The sequence below is a fragment of the Dendrobates tinctorius genome, unplaced genomic scaffold, assembly GCF_039654945.1.
Source record: "Dendrobates tinctorius isolate UK_male_01 unplaced genomic scaffold, ASM3965494v1 ptg000331l, whole genome shotgun sequence".
Lineage (NCBI taxonomy): Eukaryota > Metazoa > Chordata > Amphibia > Anura > Dendrobatidae > Dendrobates > Dendrobates tinctorius.
Window position 1 is genome coordinate 2281145 of NW_027361997.1, and position 18463 is coordinate 2299607.

The 18463-nt window shown below is 43.7% G+C and overlaps 1 protein-coding gene across 3 annotated transcripts in view; it reads right to left on the bottom strand.

Annotated features, from left to right (window-relative positions):
• The window catches only part of LOC141074233 (uncharacterized), an 83346-nt gene that overhangs the window by 26394 nt on the left and 38489 nt on the right, over positions 1–18463 (bottom strand). For all 3 annotated transcript variants that reach the window (XM_073561818.1, XM_073561819.1, XM_073561817.1), the window contains one exon: positions 3714–4769. In XM_073561818.1, the coding sequence (XP_073417919.1) occupies positions 3714–4768 (1055 nt within the window). In that variant the 5' untranslated portion in view covers position 4769. The remainder of the gene's footprint in view (positions 1–3713; positions 4770–18463) is intronic.

Consider the following 18463-nt stretch of genomic DNA (forward strand, 5'->3'; position numbering starts at 1 on the left):
AAGGTGCTGGAAGCATTCCTCAGAGATTTTGGACCATATTGACATGATGGCATCACACAGTTGGCGCAGATTTGTCGGCTGCACATCCCTGATGCGAATCTCCCGTTCCACCACATCCCAAAGATGCTCTATTGGATTGAGATCTGGTGACTGAGGAGGCCATTTGAGTACAGTAAACTCATTGTCATGTTCAAGAAACCAATCTGAGATGATTCGAGCTTTATGACATGGCGCATTATCCTGCTGAAAGTAGCCATCAGATGTTGGGTACATTGTGGTCATAAAGGGATGGACATGGTCAGCAACAATACTCAGGTAGGCTGTGGCGTTGCAACGATGCTCAATTGGTACCAAGGGGCCCAAAGAGTGCCCAGAAAAAATTCCCCACACCATGACACCACCACCACCAGCCTGAACCGTTGATACAAGGCAGGATGGATCCATGCTTTCATGTTGTTTACGCCAAATTCTGACCCTACCATCCGAATGTCGCAGCAGAAATCGAGACTCATCAGACCAGGCAACGTTTTTCCAATCTTCTACTGTCCAATTTCGATGAGCTTGTGCAAATTGTAGCCTCAGTTTCCTGTTCTTAGCTGAGAGGAGTGGTACCCAGTGTGGTCTTCTGCTGCTGTAGCCCATCTGCCTCAAAGTTCGACGCACTGTGCGTTCAGAGATGCTCTTCTGCCTACCTTGGTTGTAACGGGTGGCAATTTGAGTCACTGTTGCCTTTCTATCAGCTCGAACCAGTCTGCCCATTCTCCTCTGACCTCTGGCATCAACATGGCATTTCCGGCCACAGAACTGCCGCTCACTGGATTTTTTTTCTTTTTCGGACCATTCTCTGTAAACCCTAGAGATGGTTGTGCATGAAAATCCCAGTAGATCAGCAGTTTCTGAAATTCTCAGACCAGCCCTTCTGGCACCAACAATCATGCCACGTTCAAAGGCACTCAAATCACCTTTCTTCCCCATACTGATGCTCGGTTTGAACTGCAGGAGATTGTCTTGACCATGTCTACATGCCTAAATGCACTGAGTTGCCGCCATGTGATTGGCTGATTAGAAATTAAGTCTTAACACACAGTTGGACAGGTGTACCTAATAAAGTGGCCAGTGAGTGTATATATATATATATATACACACACACTGTATGTAATGTATGTGTGTATGTCTGGGATTGGCATCTGCACCGTTGCAGCATTACAGCCACAACATTTTGCACAATCACATGTCTGGACCCCGACAGCATCATAGGCTATGTTGTGAGGTGAAATTTTAACCCCACGCGTTCCAATTCACCAAACAATTTTGCCCCTATCTACATAATGGGGAAAAAGTGAAAGGAAAAGTGTTGGAGGCAAATTGACAGCTGCCAGATGTGAACAAGGGGGACTTAAAGAATGAGAGCGATGGCTGTTTCTTTGTAGACAGTTGTGGTAACTGAGGCCTATTATTCTTATCATTTCTATGGTGTTATCGTCCTTCTGTAAAGCTGGAAATAACACAATTTATTACCGTGAGAACACAGACCACCCTCTGACACAGACTGCAGGGGGAGCCCAGTATCACACAGGAGAGGAATAGACACACGGCTCAGCAGACAGTATCACACAGGATAGGATTAGATACACAGTTCAGCAGACATTATCACACAGGATAGGATTAGATACACGGCTCTGCAGTCAGTATCACACATGATAGGATTAGATACACTGCTCAGCAGTCAGTATCACACAGGATAGGATTAGATACACGGCTGAGCAGTCAGTATCACACAGGATAGGGTTAGATACACGGCTCAGTAGACGGTATCACACAGGATAGGATTAGATACACAGCTCAGCACACAGTATCACACAGGATAGGATTAGATACACGGCTGAGCAGTCAGTATCACACAGGATAGGGTTAGATACACGGCTCAGTAGACAGTATCACACAGGATAGGATTAGATACACAGCTCAGCACACAGTATCACACAGGATAGGATTAGATACACGGCTGAGCAGTCAGTATCACACAGGATAGGGTTAGATACACGGCTCAGTAGACAGTATCACACAGGATAGGATTAGATACACAGCTCAGCACACAGTATCACACAGGATAGGATTAGATACACGGCTGAGCAGTCAGTAACACAAGATAGGATTAGATACACAGCTCAGCAGAAAGTATCACACAGAAGTGGATTAGGTTCACAGCTCAGCAGACATTATCACACAGGATATGATTAGATACACAGCTCAGAAACAGGATGTGCCAAAGGAGAAGACATTTTCATTCCAAGAATTCCACTCATTCCATCTGATTTGTTTTTTGATTTTAAACACCTCCAGTTTCCAGTTCTCTTCTAACATGTCAGTGTGATTGTACAGTAGCCGCCCATGAATTGTCGGCTTTTTTCAAAGGACACCGGTGCGTATAAATCGGACAGCACTCGCATGGTCCGAGTGCTGTCAGATTTTTTATCGCACCCATTGACTTTTGCTGCGATTTTTTTTCTCAGTCCGATTTCGGCTGAGAAAAAAAAAAATTGCAAATGAGATGTCACCCTTTGAAAAACATTGATCAGAGTGCAATCCGATTTTTAATCGGATTGCACTCATCCGATTTTCGCACCAGTGAGTATGAGCCCTTAGGGTACCGTTACACCTAGCGATGCACCAGCGATCCCGACTAGCGATATGACGCGGTCAGGATCGCTGGTGCATCGCTAGGTGGTCGCTAGTGAGCTGCCACACAGGCAGATCTCACCAGCGACAGCGCAGGGGTCGGGGGTCGCTACTTACCTGTCAGACGCGGCGATCCTGCGTCCTCCCGCCCGGCTCCACACGTCGCTCGTCGGCGCCACAGGAAGCCCAGCAGGAAGCTGACGACGAGAAATGGTCCAGGAGCTTCTCGCGCGATCAGCGATTACCAGCGGGGGAGCCGGTCGGAGGCAAGTATCACATGCAGCGATATCGCTAGGAATATCGCTATAACGTCACAAAATCGGTGACTTTACAGCGATATTGCTAGCGATATCGCAGTGTGTAACGGGGGCTTTACACTTTGGTTAGTCATCGAGTTGCTCAGGCATTATTCAATCTCACACCTTAGTCAGTCACAAGCATGGTTCAATATCACACCTTTGTTGGCCAATGTTTACTTTGTACACATCAGTAATTAGTTAAACTGTACTAATCAAAACTACCATCCTTAGGTGATCAAGACAAGATGGTAAACCTGGAAAAATCACAAAAATAAATAGGTTTCATATACTGGTGTGCTTGCTTTTTTCAATGCTTTCAATGAGTGAAAGATGCTGAAAAAAACGCTGAAAGAAGTAACAAAGAAGTGACATACTCTATGTAAAAAAAAAACCATACAAAGCACAAAATACTGATGAAAAAAAAAAGATGTGTGTGCATGAGATTTCTGAAATCTCATAGGCTTTGCTAGTACTGTAAAATACAGCTGAAAATTAGCATAAAAAAATGCAACAAAAATGCCTAGTGTGAACTTAGTCTTAGGAGCAAGCAAGATTCCCAGTGGCCATACCCCCAGTGATCACCAAACTAAAGGGATTAGGTGTTAATTTGCTATAATTGTAATAACCATTTAAAAATTGTCCTAAAATTTGCTAAGGTGTACTCTTAAATTCAGCTCAAATGCGAAGGACATTATAAAAGCCTGTAATGTAAAAGACAAAGGATATATGACCCACCTAGAAAGTCTTGCTCCAACATTTGGTGGTGATCGCCACATGCCATCTCGCTGCTGCTGGGTCAACAAGCACTGGTGATTCTGAGCCAGTGGCAAAGAAGATTCTTGGTGATTGCAATGAATTGGCAGTGTGGACCCTTTTTGATACGTTCTGAAATCAGTTTCCAGATTGCCCTTTGCCCCTGTGATGGTTCCATAAGTACTGAAATTTTTCAGTTCTGTTGGGTCAAGACTAATGTCTAAATTTAACATCATTTTACTATCCTCTTCCACTTCTTCTATGTCATCGTCCTCCTTTTCCACATCCTCCTCTTCCACGTTATCCTCGTCTTCGTTTGGAAAATAGACTGGATCAGCAGGTGGACTTGGGCATTTTGTGGTATCATTTCCAGAACTTGGAAAACATTGTAAAGGTGGTAGTGGCACCATTGTACACTGGATCCCAAAGCTGCGCTGTGAAAAGCGTCTGCACACTTGAATACTTTTGCTACTCTTGTGGATGAGGTGAAATGTTTGGATATTTTTATGTCTTTGACCTGGGAAATATTCAGTGTTTGTTCCAACGGTGTGAGTGGAAGGACAAGTTCCTTCTCGAGATACAGATGAGTAAGAATGTTCAGATAAAAAGTTGGTCACACCGGTGGAGAAGAATGAGCTTTCAGGCATCAACATTAGACTTTGGGCAAATGTGAAGTCCTCTTTATTGAAGACATTTGCATTTAAGTGGGCAAAAGGATTTTTCGTTTTTTTTCTTCTCCGTATACAAGAAGATGGTAATGCTTTTGGAAAAATTGTAGGAAAGGAAGATTTTTTAAGTAGTCTTGAACTTCCTCTCACTTCATAATCTTCTGGTCTGAAGTGTTTGGAGCAAATTCTGTAAGACCCTTTTTTAGAACTTGATATTTTCTCAGCCATCTGATTTGTGTCACCGAGATCCTGGTTCAAGTGGAGAAGCCAATTTTTAATGAGCTCAAATTCATGTGGAAAAGAATGGAGAATAACATCATCATCTTTCTTCCAGTGATACCAACACCCATGGACAAAACACGCTGGCATGCTGTCAACAGAAGGGGAATACATTTATTATCATATTATCTTGTATTACCGTACTTATGCAAAATGCAAAGGAACTGCCATCTTTTCTAGGAAAATACCCGCATTAACCATAAAATAATTATCTTTTTAGAATTTTTTTTCTAATATCTTGCTTTGATTAAAGGGAATCTGTTAGCAGGTTTTTGCTATGTAATCTGAGAGCATACAAACAAGAGAAATAGAAGTCACAGACACTTTATACAGTTACATATTTTTTCTATTTGAAGAGATTAAAAATCATAATCTATATGATATAGGTATGGTTTAACCCCTTAAGCCCCAAGGGTGGTTTGCACATTCATGACCAGGCCAATTTTTACAATTCTGACCACTGTCCCTTTATGATGTTATAACTCTGAAACGCTTCCATGGATCCCGGTGATTCTGACACTGTTTTCTCATGACATATTGCACTTCATGTAAGTGGTAAAATGTCATTCATATAACTTGCGTTTATTTGTGAAAAAAACGGAAATTTGGCAAAAATGTTGAAAATTTCACAATTTTCCAAATTTGAATTTTTATGCCCTTAAATCACAGAGATACGGCACACAAAAAACTTAATAAATAACATTTCCCACATGTTTTCTTTAAATCAGCACAATTTTGGAACCAAAATTTTTTTTGTTAGGAAGTTATAAGGGTTAAAAATTGACCAGCGATTTCTCATTTTTGTAACACCATTTTATTTTTATGGACCACATCATATTTGAAGCCACTTTGAGGGGTCTATATGATAGAAAATGCCCAAAAGTGACACCATTCTAAAAACTGCACCCCTTAAGGTGCTCAAAACCACATTCAAGAAGTTTATTAACCCTTTAGGTGAGTCACAGGAATTTTTTGAATATTTAAAAAAGAATGAAAATTTAACTTTTTTTTCACAAAAAAAATACTTCAGGTTCAATTTTTTTTATTTTACCAAGGGTAACAGGAGAAATTGGACTGCAAAAGTTATTGTGCAATTTGTCCTGAGTACGCTGATACCTGATATGTGGGGGGGAACCACTGTTTCAGCGCATAGCAAACCTCAGAAGGGAAGGAGCGCCGTTTGACTTTTTCAATGCAAAATTGGCTGAAATTCAAATAGGACGCCATGTCGCGTTTGGAGAGCCCCTGATGTACCTAAACAGTGGAAACCCCCTCAAGTCACCCCATTTTGGAAACTAGACCCCCCAAGGAACTTATCTAGATATGTGGTGAGAACTTTGAACCCACAAGGGCTTCACAGAAGTTTATAACGTACAGCGGTACAATTAAAAAATCATATTTTTTTCCAGAAAAATGATGTTTTCACCCCCAATTTTTATTTTTCCAAGGGTAAAAGGACCCTAAAAGTTATTGTGCAATTTGTCCTGAGTACGCTGATACCCCATATGTGGGTGTAAATGACTATTTGGATGCATGGCAGAGCTCGGAAGGGAAGCAGCGCCATTTGACGTTTTTGGCTGGAATTAAGATCGGACACCATGTCGCGATTGGAAAACCCCTGATGTACCAAAACAGTGGAAACCCCCCACAAATGACACCATTTTGGAAACTAGACCCCCCAAGGAACTTATCTAGATGTGTGGTGAGCACTTTGAACCCCCCAGTGCTTCACAGAAGTTTATAACGCCCGGGCGTGAAAATAAAAAAATTGTATTTTTTCCACAAAGATGATCATTTAGTCACCAATTTTTTTATTTTCCCAAGGGTACAAGGAGAAATTGGACCCCAGAAGTTGTTGTCCAATTTGTCCTGAGTACGCTGATACCCCATATGTGGGAGAAAACTACTGTATGGGCACACGTCGGGGCTCGGAAGGGAAGTAGTGACGTTTTGGAATGCAGACTTTGATGGAATGGTCTGCGGGTGTCATGTTGCATTTGGAGAGCCCCTGATGTACCTAAACAGTGGAAACCCCCCACAAGTGACCCCATTTTGGAAACTAGACCCCCTAAGGAACTTATCTAGATGTGTAGTGAGTACTTTGAACCCCCCAGTGCTTCACAGAAGTTTATAACGACCGGGCGTGAAAATAAAAATATCGTATTTTTTCAACAAACATCATCTTTTAGTCCCCATTTTTTTTATTTTCCCAAGGGTACCAGGAGAAATTGGACCCCAAAAGTTGTTGTCCAATTTGTCCTGAGTACGCTGACACCTCATATGTGGGAGAAAACTACTGTATGGGCACACATCGGGGCTCGGAAGGGAAGTAGTGACGTTTTGGAATGCAGACTTTGATGGAATGGTCTGCGGGTGTCATGTTGCCTTTGGAGAGCCCCTAATGTACCTAAACAGTGGAAACCCCCCACAAATGACCCCATTTTGGAAACTAGACCCCCTAAAGAACTTGTCTAGATGTGTGGTGAGCACTTTCAACCCCCAAGGGCTTCACAAAAGTTTATAATGCCCAGGCATGAAAATAAAAAAATCGTATTTTTTCACAAACATGATCAATTAGTCTCCAATTTTTTTATTTTCCCAAGAGTAACAGGAGAAATTGGACCCCAAAAGTTGTTGTCCAATTTGTCCTGAGTATGCTGATACCTCATATGTGGGAGAAAACTACTGTATGGGCACACGTCGGGGCTCGGAAGGGAAGTAGTGACGTTTTGGAATGCAGACTTTGATTGATTGGTCTGCGGGTGTCATGTGCGTCTGGAGAGCCCCTGATGTACCTAAACTATTGAAGCTCCCCACAAGTGACCCCATTTTGGAAATTAGACCCCCCACGGAACTTATCTAGATGTGTGGTGAGCACTTTGAACCCCCAAGTGCTTCACAGAAGTTTATAATGCCTGGGCGTGAAAATAAAGAAATAATTTTTTTCCACAAAAATGATATTTTTGCCCCAATTTTTTATTTTCCTAAGGGTAACAGGAGAAATTGGACCCCAAAAGTTGTTTTGCAATTTGTCCTGAGTAGGCTGATACCCCATATGTGGGGGTAAAACACTGTTTGGGCGCATGGCAGAGCTTGGAAGGGAAGGAGCACCATTTGAGTTTTTCAACGCAGAATTGGCTGGAATTGAGATCAGACGCCATGTTGCATTTGGAGAGCCCCTGATGTGCCCAAACAGTGGAAACCCCCCAATTATAACGCCAACCCTAACCCCAACACACCCCTAACCCTAATCTCAGCCCTAACCCTAACCCTAATGGGAAAATTGAAATAAATACATTTTTTTTAATTTTATTATTTTTCCCTAACTAAGGGGGTGATAACGCGGGGTTTGATTTACTATTTATAGCGGGTTTTTATTTTTGGCAGCTGTCGCACGCAGAAAGACGCTTTTTATTGTAAAAATAGTTTTTGTATCACCACATATTGAGAGCTATAATTTTTCCGTATTTTGACCCACCGAGTCATGTGAGGTCTTATTTTTTACGGGACGAGTTGACGTTTTTATTGGTACCATTTTCGGGCACGTGACATTTTTTGATCGCTTTTTATTCCGATTTTTGGGACGGAGAATGAACAAAAACCAGCGTTTCATGAATTTCTTTTGGGGGGGTGCGTTTACACCGTTCCGCGTGCGGTAAAATTGATAAAGCGGTTTTATTCTTTGGGTCAGTACGGTTACAGCGATACCTCTTTTCGGTCGTTTTTTATGTTTTGTCGGTTTTATGCAATGAAAACTACTTTATATAAAAAATCATTATTTTTGCATCGCTTTATTCTGCGAGCTATAACTTTTTTATTTTTTTGCGGATGACGCTGTATGGCAGCTCGTTTTTTGCGGGAAAAGCTGACGTTTTCAGCGGTACCATGGATATTTATATGCGTCTTTTTGATCGCGTTATTGCACTTTTTGTTCGGTGGTATGATAATAAATCATTATTTTTTGCTTCGTTTTTTATTTTTATTTTTTAAGGGGTTCGTTAAAGGGGTTAACTAATGGGACAGTTTTATAGGGCGGGTCGTTACGGACGTGGCGATACCAAATATGTGTACTTTTATTGTTTTGTGTTTTTTTTTCAAAAAATGAATTTATTGGGGAATATTTTTTTTTTTTTTTACTAATTTATGTTGAATCTGTTTTATTGAAAACAATTAGACATAACATATAAGACAACAACAAGAATTGTACACCAAACCACACTAGGTTACAGTATAATCAGTCCCCTATAAAGGTGAGATGTCTTCCGGCTCATATAATCGTATGCCTCGAACGGGCGGAGATCGACGCACATTCATCAAAACTATCTTATGTAAGAGAACAAACAGGAATTTGTCTTCACATCTTAATAGACTCAACTGTATGAACATTCTTCATACCATAGCTACTCGTATATAATAAAACGAAATGTAAAAAGCGTCATTATTCTCTGTGTGTGTCCTCCAGTACATTATCAGCATCCCTGATCAAATATAAGGAGATAATAATTGCGAGCATACATAACGGCGCCTTTACTTGTAACCAATGGGGGTGCACTTCTAAGACAAAGAAAGAAAGAAGTTAAGAAGGGGAAAAGAAAACTCACAGGAGAGGATGTGGGGAAAGAGGAAAAGAGAGTGGGGAAGGGGAGGGGGTGAGGAAAAGCGGGCCTCGGATTTCCGAACCGACCATTAAGGAGCTTCCTCGAGCAATCGAGGGAGTTCAGAAGTTTCCTTGAATAAAATCCAAGGCTGCTACGCTCGTACCAACCGGGTGTTATCACCTTCCATTTCAGCCAATAATTCCTCCATACGGAAAATGTCTGCAAATTCTGCCAACCATTCTGCCATAGTTGGTGGTGTCGTCGTGTGCCAGTGACGTGGGATTACCATCCGCGCCGCGGTAATGCAAAACCGAAGAAGGCTCTGAGTGGATATAGAACCCGGAAGAATTGATAGGATGGCAATCTGTGGGGAGGGGGAACATATTTCCCGATAATCTTTTGATAAGCCCGAAACACCTTTTCCCAGAAGGATCGTACAGCAGGGCACTGCCACCATATATGGAATAGTGTACCCCTCTCGGCCTCACAACGCCAGCAGACATCGTCTACTGACGGGAAAATAGATTTTAGTCTGGCGGGGGGACCGATACCACCTGGTCAGTATCTTAAAGTTTTTCTCTTGTGCGCCCCCAGCCGGAGACATTTTGTGCGTGAAGAGGTATGCTTTGTCAAGGTCTTCACCTGAAAATTTACATCCCATCTCATCCTCCCACGCTCAGATATAGCTCGGAGCCCTGTCCGAGTCTCCTGTGTGGAATTCCTGATATAAAAGAGAAATCAGATGAGAGGGAGGGCTCTGTTGTTGTAGTAAAGTTTCCAGCCGTGTCATGGGGGGACCAGAAGAACGGTCGACCAAACGTCCCCGAAAAAACGATCTCAATTAATTGTATTCCATCCAGGAGAGAGCCCCATCGGGAAACTTCTCTCGTAAGGCATCCCAGGACGGAACACTCCCTCCCACCAGAACCTGTCCCAGTCTTAAGTCAGAACTACTATGCCAACCCAGAAATTGATCTCTGTGACATCCTGGGGGAAAATCCGGGTTACCAAATATTGTTGTCAGTGGATTTAGGGTGCTAATAAATTTCTTTTTCTTTTTAAAACGATTCCATATCTGTAGAACTTCTCGAGTCAAGAAGCCAGTGGATTCCTCAGATTCGTTTGCACCCAAGTCATAGCGTCGGATCCATGGAAGATGGCGCAATGGGATACTAAAAGATGTTTGCTCCAATTGAACCCATTGTTTAGAGCGGTGGTTGAATTGCCAGTCAAATAAACGTGCAAGTAAGGAGGCCCTATGGTAAAGTTCCAGGTCAGGGAGACCCGCACCCCCTCTGGATTTTGGGGCAGTTAAGATAGAATATTTTAAACGGGGCCTAGAAGCCTGCCAGATAAAGCGGATTAGCGCAGATCTGATGGTCTGGAAGAATGCCTTCGGCGGTACAACCGGAACCGCCTGGAACAGGTATAAAAACCTGGGAAGAATGTCCATCTTAAATGAATTCATCCTACCAAACCATGAGATAGTTTTCCGTCTGTATTCCCTCAGACGTTTCAGAGTCGATTCTAAGAGGGGCACATAGTTTAATTTGTATAGGTCAGTCATGTCAGTAGGAATTTGAACACCCAAATATTGAATGGCCCCAGTTTTCCATCGAAAGGGGAAGTTTCTCATTATGCTTGCAAGTTCTGCCTGTCCCAAGGAAATGTTGAGGGCTTCAGTTTTCTGAAAATTGATTTTAAAGTTACTGACTGCTCCATATTTTTGAAACTCTTCCATTAGTGATGGGAGAGTAATGTGTGGTTGGGATATATACAGTAAGAGATCATCTGCATAAAGAGAGGCCTTATAATGAACGAGGTCCACCCAGAGACCGTGCACACTGGAGTTCTTCCTAATCGCCACCGCCAAATGTTCCATAACTATCGCGTATAAGAGGGGCGACAGGGGGCAACCCTGTCGAGTCCCGTTCCCAATGGAAATAGAGTCTGATAAAGCCCCGTTAACCCTAACCCACACTGAAGGGTCAGAGTATAGGGCTGCGACTCTGTGTAGGAAACGATTTCCCAGGCCCAGCTGTTTTAGGGCCGAGAACATGAAGCCCCAGTGCACACGGTCAAAGGCCTTCTCCGCGTCAATCGATAAAAAAGCCAGTGGCTTACATTTTGATTTAGCATGTGCAGTCAATATGAGAGTTTTACCTATGCAGTCTCTCGCTTCTCTCCCTCGCACAAATCCCACCTGGTCCGAATGTACTACTAAAGGTAGAAGAGGAGCCAGTCGATTTGCCAAGATTTTAGCGTATAATTTTACGTCGATATTGATGAGAGATATTGGGCGGTAATTAGTTACTACTTTAGGATCTTTCCCTGGTTTCGGTATGACTGTGATAAAAGCCTCTAAGGATTGTGGGACAAACGGGGTGTCAATTGAAATGGTATTGAACACCGACGTCATGATGGGGTTAAGTTGTTCACGAAACATCTTATAAAAATGAGGGGAAAAACCGTCCGGTCCTGGACTTTTACCAGTCGGGGTATTTCGAATGACGTCGTCAATCTCCTCTAGCGTAAAATCAGTGTCTAATGGCATCGTCAGGTCTGTGGCCAATGTCGGAAGGGCTGTGTCCCGTATATAAGACTCTATATGTGATTGGGGGTCCAAAGGCGATTGAGAGGGATAATCTCCATTAATATTATACAATGTATGGTAATACCGCCGCATTATATCCAAAATTTCTGTCGGGTTCGACGTCGTCTGACCTCTATGTCGTTGGAGAGATGGAATGTATGTGGTTTGATTGCGTGGGTGTAGAAATCTAGCTAACAAACGCCCACATTTATTGGCCTGACCGTATAATATACTCTTAAAACGATTTCTATGGTGTCGGTATTTCTCATTTAGTAGTGACTTCAGATTGTCTCTGCATTTAATCAAGTCAGTCATCGTCTCCGTCGCCTTAGTCGTCTTATGTTTCGTCTCCAAAATTTTTTCCGTCAGGTCTATAATTTCCCTACTTTTTATTTGTTTTAAGCGAGATCCATGTTTAATAAGTACCCCTCTGAGTATACATTTGAGGGTTTCCCATTTGATAGGCATAGCAGTAGTGTAATGTGTGTGGTCTTGTAGGAATTCTGCTATGGTAGTCTTAATATCAGCCACGCAAGTAGCGTCTTTTAAAAGGTTATCGTTCAATCTCCACGTCCACTGTCGTACCCCTGAATCGGGAGAACTAATGTCCAGAAAGACTGGCGCATGATCCGACCATAAAAAACTGCCAATGGACGGTTTCGGATCCCAGGCCAGTGCGCAATGACTGAGGAGGAAGAAATCTATTCTGCCATAGGAGTTATGTGGTGTGGAGAAGAACGTATAATCTTTCCCGTTAGGGTTAAGGAGTCTCCAGACATCAGTAAGACGTAAATCGTGTAGGTCTTTTTTCAAAGAGGACAGTTGATGAAGAGATAGGTAAGATTTTGCTGTTGTGGAGTCCAATGTCGGGTTAAGAGTCAAATTAAAGTCACCCCCTAGTATAACAACCCCTTCTGCAAAATCTGCCATTGTCTTCAAGAAAGATCTAGCTGTCCGTATTTGGTCTCGGCTGGGGGCGTACCATCCTGCTACAGTATATATTGTTGAAAAAATCTGAATTTTCAAAATTACGTATCTGCCCTCCGTATCGACCAATGTGTCCAGTATGGTATGTTGAAGGGATTTATGGAGGGCTATAGATACACCTCGGGATCGTGAGCTCGGGTTGGTACTATGAAACCAGGTTGTGTAATTACAATCGTGTATATTAGGAACATGTCCAGTTTTAAAATGTGTCTCCTGTAAAAGCAACACATTTACTCTTTTCTTATGCATGCCATATAAGATATGTGACCGTTTCTGCGGAATGTTAAAGCCTCTAGTATTCAAGGGGCCCAATATGATCTTCTGCGTGGCAGTCTTACCCAGCATTGTGGGTGTAGTCCGGGGTCAAGGATGTAAATCTCACCTACAGGAATGAGTCGGCTTCGGGGTCCAATGCCCGCTGCTGAGAAGGGAGAGAAAGGCTAGGAAGGGGGGGGTGGATAAAGCAAAGGGAAAAGTAAATAAAGTTAACAAAGGACAAAGAGTAGAAGAAATTAACAATACGAGTGTGGATAGTCACACTCCAATAGAAAATTTAACCTAGTGGAGGAAAACGTTAATGGCTGCGTGCCTCAGTGGCACAGCAGCGTCTCCAGGGGGCACGTGTACGACAAAAGAGGAGTCGGAGATACCACCTCCCTCGATACCCGACCCGGTAATGATATAACAGTCATGTTCCTTACAAATCAAAAATGTGACGGGTAAAGACCATATGCATCCTATCAGAACTATAACACGTATGATACCTGGAACGACTCGTGATTAGCTTCAGTATCATTGAAATGGACAATATATAAAGATACCCCATCCTGAACCAGTGTAAGTTTTTAGAATCCACTTCTTTTTTCAAAAACAGGACATCCTAGACTAATAACCCAATAAAGGACAAAGGACATTGCTAATTTAAGAAATATGAGCTATTTAAGAGTATGAGGGGGAAACAAGGGAAGGGAGGGGAGGAAAAAAGGGGGGAAGGGAAAGGAAAGAATAGAAGAGGAGGGTCGGCTAATAGCATGAACATACATGAACATTAATTTGGTATTACTTATAGAAGTAACCCCTAAGATTTATCCTCTTCAAAAAAAAAAAAAAAAAGGGGGTGGGGGGAGGAAAAGAAAAGCCCGAATAATACAGGATAATCAGTCAGCTTCTCCTTCCGGGTGTATGCGTCCCTGTCCATTAGGCCATCTTCCGCGACGGCGCTGTTGTTGAGGATCCAGGCCTCTGCGGGGGTCCTCCATTCGATAAAATGATGGTAAGGATGGCCAATCAGGAATGTCCATCTCAGGTATGTCGAGGGCAGCTGAAAAAGCTGGAATACCACTAGGGTGACTCAATCGATGCACTCTGCCTCTCTTCTGAACTCGAAGACAAAATGGAAATCCCCAGGTATAAAGAAGGTCACGCTGCCGCAGTTCATTCAAAAGGGGGCGAAGAGCTCTACGTCTCTGTAAGGTCCACCTGGACAGATCTGGAAAAAGCTGTATGCGAGAATCCAAATGGTGTATGGGCTTTGCTCTTCTGGCTGCTCCCATGACCGCATCTTTAAGTTGGTACTTGTGCACCCGGCATATCACATCTCTCGGTGGGTGTTGTTCGCTAGTACATGGGCCTATGGGCACGGTCTATTTCCAATGGGGTGTCTTGAGGCCTGTCTAATACCGTGTTGAAAATGCCTCTCAGAGTGGTATTCAGCTCCTGGGGAGGTATAGATTCAGGTAACCCCCGTATTCTTATATTATTCCTGCGTCCCCTGTTCTCGGAGTCATCCAGCATTTCTGCTAGGGTCTGAAGTTGTCTAGCTTGGGCGGCAGTGACATTTTCCTGAGCCTCCATTCTTTCATTCACTGAGGATAGAAGCTGATCATGGGATTCCACTTTCTCGCCACATTGTTGGATGTCATCTTTAAGTACAGAAAGTTCAGCCTTATAGGATGATTCCAGCAGAGCAATGTACTGCTCCATATCTTGTTTAGTCGGGATATCCTTTATTTTATTGTATAGTAAATTGAAATCAGCTCCTATGGGTGCTGCGGAGTACCCAGTAAACGGAGACGCCGACGTCCCACATGGTGATATTATGGATGCATCTATTCGGTGGGCAGGTGGGGGAGCCACGCCAGACAGCTGTCTAGCCTGATATGCAGGTGATTCAGTGTTGTCCTCCTGTTCTCTCATCATGGGGTCTGCAACCCCTAATGCTGGAGATCCACCAGTGGTGTCAAGATTGATATCTGGGGGGACACCGCCGTCTCCCCGTGAGTATGGTGCGGGGGGTTCTGCAGACATCCCACCCTGGTCACCTCCCGCATCTATGGAGCGTGGTTGTGCTGATTTATCTACGGGGTTCCCCTGTGAGAGACGGGCCTCGAGGGGCTCAATAATTTTATCCTGGGGAGAGCACTTCTTCACCCGTGGGGCTTCAGCGTTTACACAGTTAGGTCTCTGAGGGGCCTCCCCACGCCACATTGTCCCGCCAGACCGCTCCCTCACCTCTTGTGCTCTGCCTCCAGCTATCAGCGGGGCCTGCTGCACTCCGCGCGCCTTCTCTGTTATGGCGCCTGCGGCCTTCTTCCTTCCCGCTACTGTAAGGTAGCGGGAGATACTCTGAGAGGTCCTGTCGGGTGCTGCGGGGCCGGAGGATATGGTCCCCCTGCTCCTCCTGGTAGGCATCGGGTTAGAGGGCATTTGTAAAGGGCGCTGTTCGGGTCGGTTATCTGTATGGGAATGGGAGCTCTCCTGATCGCGTCCACACTTCTCGCCTGCCATGCCACGCCCCCTTTTACTAATTTATTCAGCGATTTTTTTATTATTATTATTTATTTTTTTTTTTTCTAAACTTTATTACATTGTCCCAGGTGGGCCATCACTGTCCTGTGACAGATCGCTGATCTGTCACATCACAGATCACTGTGACAGATCAGCAATCTGTCACAGGTACTGCTGCAGACTTCCTCATGCCTGCGCTTTGCAGGCAGTGAGGAAGTCAGCTCCCTACAGGCCCCCGTCTCCCTACAGGCCTCCCGAAGGTCCCCGTCGCCATCTTGTATCCGGGGGCCTGTAGGGAAAGAGCCCCCCGCAGCAGCGCTGCACATTGCGCTGCCGTGGGGGGCTCAGTGAAGCACGGAGGGAGCCCACTCCCTGCCGATGCTTCCCTTTAACCCCCGGTACACCGCGATCGTGTTTGATCGCGGTGTACAAGAGGTTAACGTGTCGGGGGCGGTCCGTGACCGCCCCTGACACATTGTGCTGTGTGTCAGCTGTGATAATCAGGTGACACTCGGCCGCGATCAGCGGCGCTCACCACGTGAGCGCCGCTGATCGCTATGACGTACTATCCCGTCACTGGGAATTAAGTTCGAGGGCACATGGACGGGATAGTACGTCTGATGGCAGAAAGGGGTTAAGGACTGATCAGAATGAAGGAATGCTGCATGAACAAACCCCACTGATAATTCATAGCATGATATGCTGTTTAAATAAAGTAAATCTGGAAACATTTTTGTGTTATCTGAGAACAACATGATGAAGGGGCAGGGACCCTGATTCCAGAATATATCGCTTACTGAACTGTTTGGTGCTGTTTTTATAGAATCTGTTTTCTTTGCTGTAGATGTAGCAGTGCTCAGAATGCTGACCTGTGTATAATCCCGCCCATACCCCTTATTGGCAGCAAGTTCGCCTCTGCACGTGCAACTACAGTAGCAATTCCTTCACGCGTCTTCTCCTGTAACTATGGCAAGTCGTTGCTTTCTGATGAAGGTCTGTAACATAGAACTGAAACGTCAAATTTACAGTGGGTACAGAAAGTATTCAGACCCCTTTAAATTTTTCACTTTTTGTCTCATTGCCGCCATTTGGTAAATTCCAAAAAGTTCATTTTTCCTATTAATGCACACTCTGCACCCCATCTTGATTGAAAAAAACAGAAATGTAGAAATTTTTGCAAATTTAATAAAAAAGAAAAACTGAAATATCACATGGTCATAAGTATTCAGACCCTTTGCTCAGTATTGAGTAGAAGCACCCTTTTGAGCTAGTACAGCCTTGAGTCTTCCTGGGAATGATGCAACAAGTTTTTCACACCTGGATTTGGGGATCTTCTGCTATTCTTCCTTGCAGATCTTCTCCAGTTCCATCAGGATGGATGGTGAACGTTGGTGGACAGCCATTTTCAGGTCTCTCCAGAGATGCTCAATTTGGTTTAGGTCAGAGCTCTGTCTGGGCCAGTCAAGAATGGTCACAGAGTTTTCTGAAGCCATTCCTTTGCTATTTTAGCTGTGTGCTTAGGGTTATTGTCTTGTTGGAATGTGAACCTTCGGCCAAGTCTCAGGTCCAGACTCCAGAGCACTCTGGAAGAGGTTTTCATCCAGGATATCTCTGTACTGTACTTTGCCGCATTCATGTTTCCTTCAATTGCAACCAGTCATCCTGTCCCTGCAGCTGAAAAACACCGCCATAGCATGATGCTGCCACCACCATGTTTCATTGTTGGGATTGTATTGGGCAAGTGATGAGCAGTGCCTGTTTTTTTCCACACATACTGCTTAGAATTATCACCAAAAAGGTCTATCTTCGTCTTAACAGACCAGAGAATCCTATTTCTCGTAGTCTGGGAGTCCTTCATGTGTTTTTTAGCTTTCATATGTCTTGCACTGAGGAGAGGCTTCTGTCGGGCTGCTCTGCTATAAAGGCCCGACTGATGGAGGGATGCAGTGATAGATGACTTTGTGGAACTTTCTCCCACCTCCCTACTGCATCTGCGGAGCTCAGCCACAGTGATCTTAGGGTTCTTCTTTACCTCTTTCACCAAGGCTCTTCTCCCATGATTGCTCAGTTTGGCTGGACGGACAGGTCTAGGAAGACTTCTGGTGGTCCCAAACTTCTTACATTTAAGGATTATGAAGGCCACTGTGCTCTTAGGAACCTTGAGTACTGCAGAAATTCTTTTGTAACCTTGGCCAGATCTGTGCCTTGCTACAATTCTGTCTCTGATCTCCTTGGCCAGTCCCTTTGACCTCATGATTCTCATTTGGACTGACATGCACTGTGAGCTGTGAGGTCTTATATAGACAGGTGAGTGCCTTTACAAATCAAGTCCTATCAGTTTAATTAAACACAGCTGAACTCCAATGAAGGAGTAGAAGCATCTCAAGGAGGATCACAAGGAAATCGAAAGTATGTGACTTAAATATGAGTGTCTGGGCAAAGGGTCTGAATACTTATGACGATGTGATATTTCAGTTTTTCTTTTTTAATAAATTTGCAAAAATTTCTACATTTCTTTTTTTTCAGTCAAGATGGGGTGCAGAGTGTACATTAATGAGAAAAAAATGAACTTATTTGAATTTACCAAATGGCTGTAATGAAACAAAGAGCGAAAAATTGAAAGAGGTCTGAATACTTTCCGTTCCCACTGTATATTGCAATTGGATTGCTTAAATAAAATTATCACTATTCTACTGCTCAACCCCTGAGTGCCAAGTTCTCCTCTATTTATATTTACAGGCTGGATCCCTAATTGGGCCCCACTATTCTAATGGAGTGACGTTTAGTACTACAGTGCCTTACGAAAGTATTCGGCCCCCT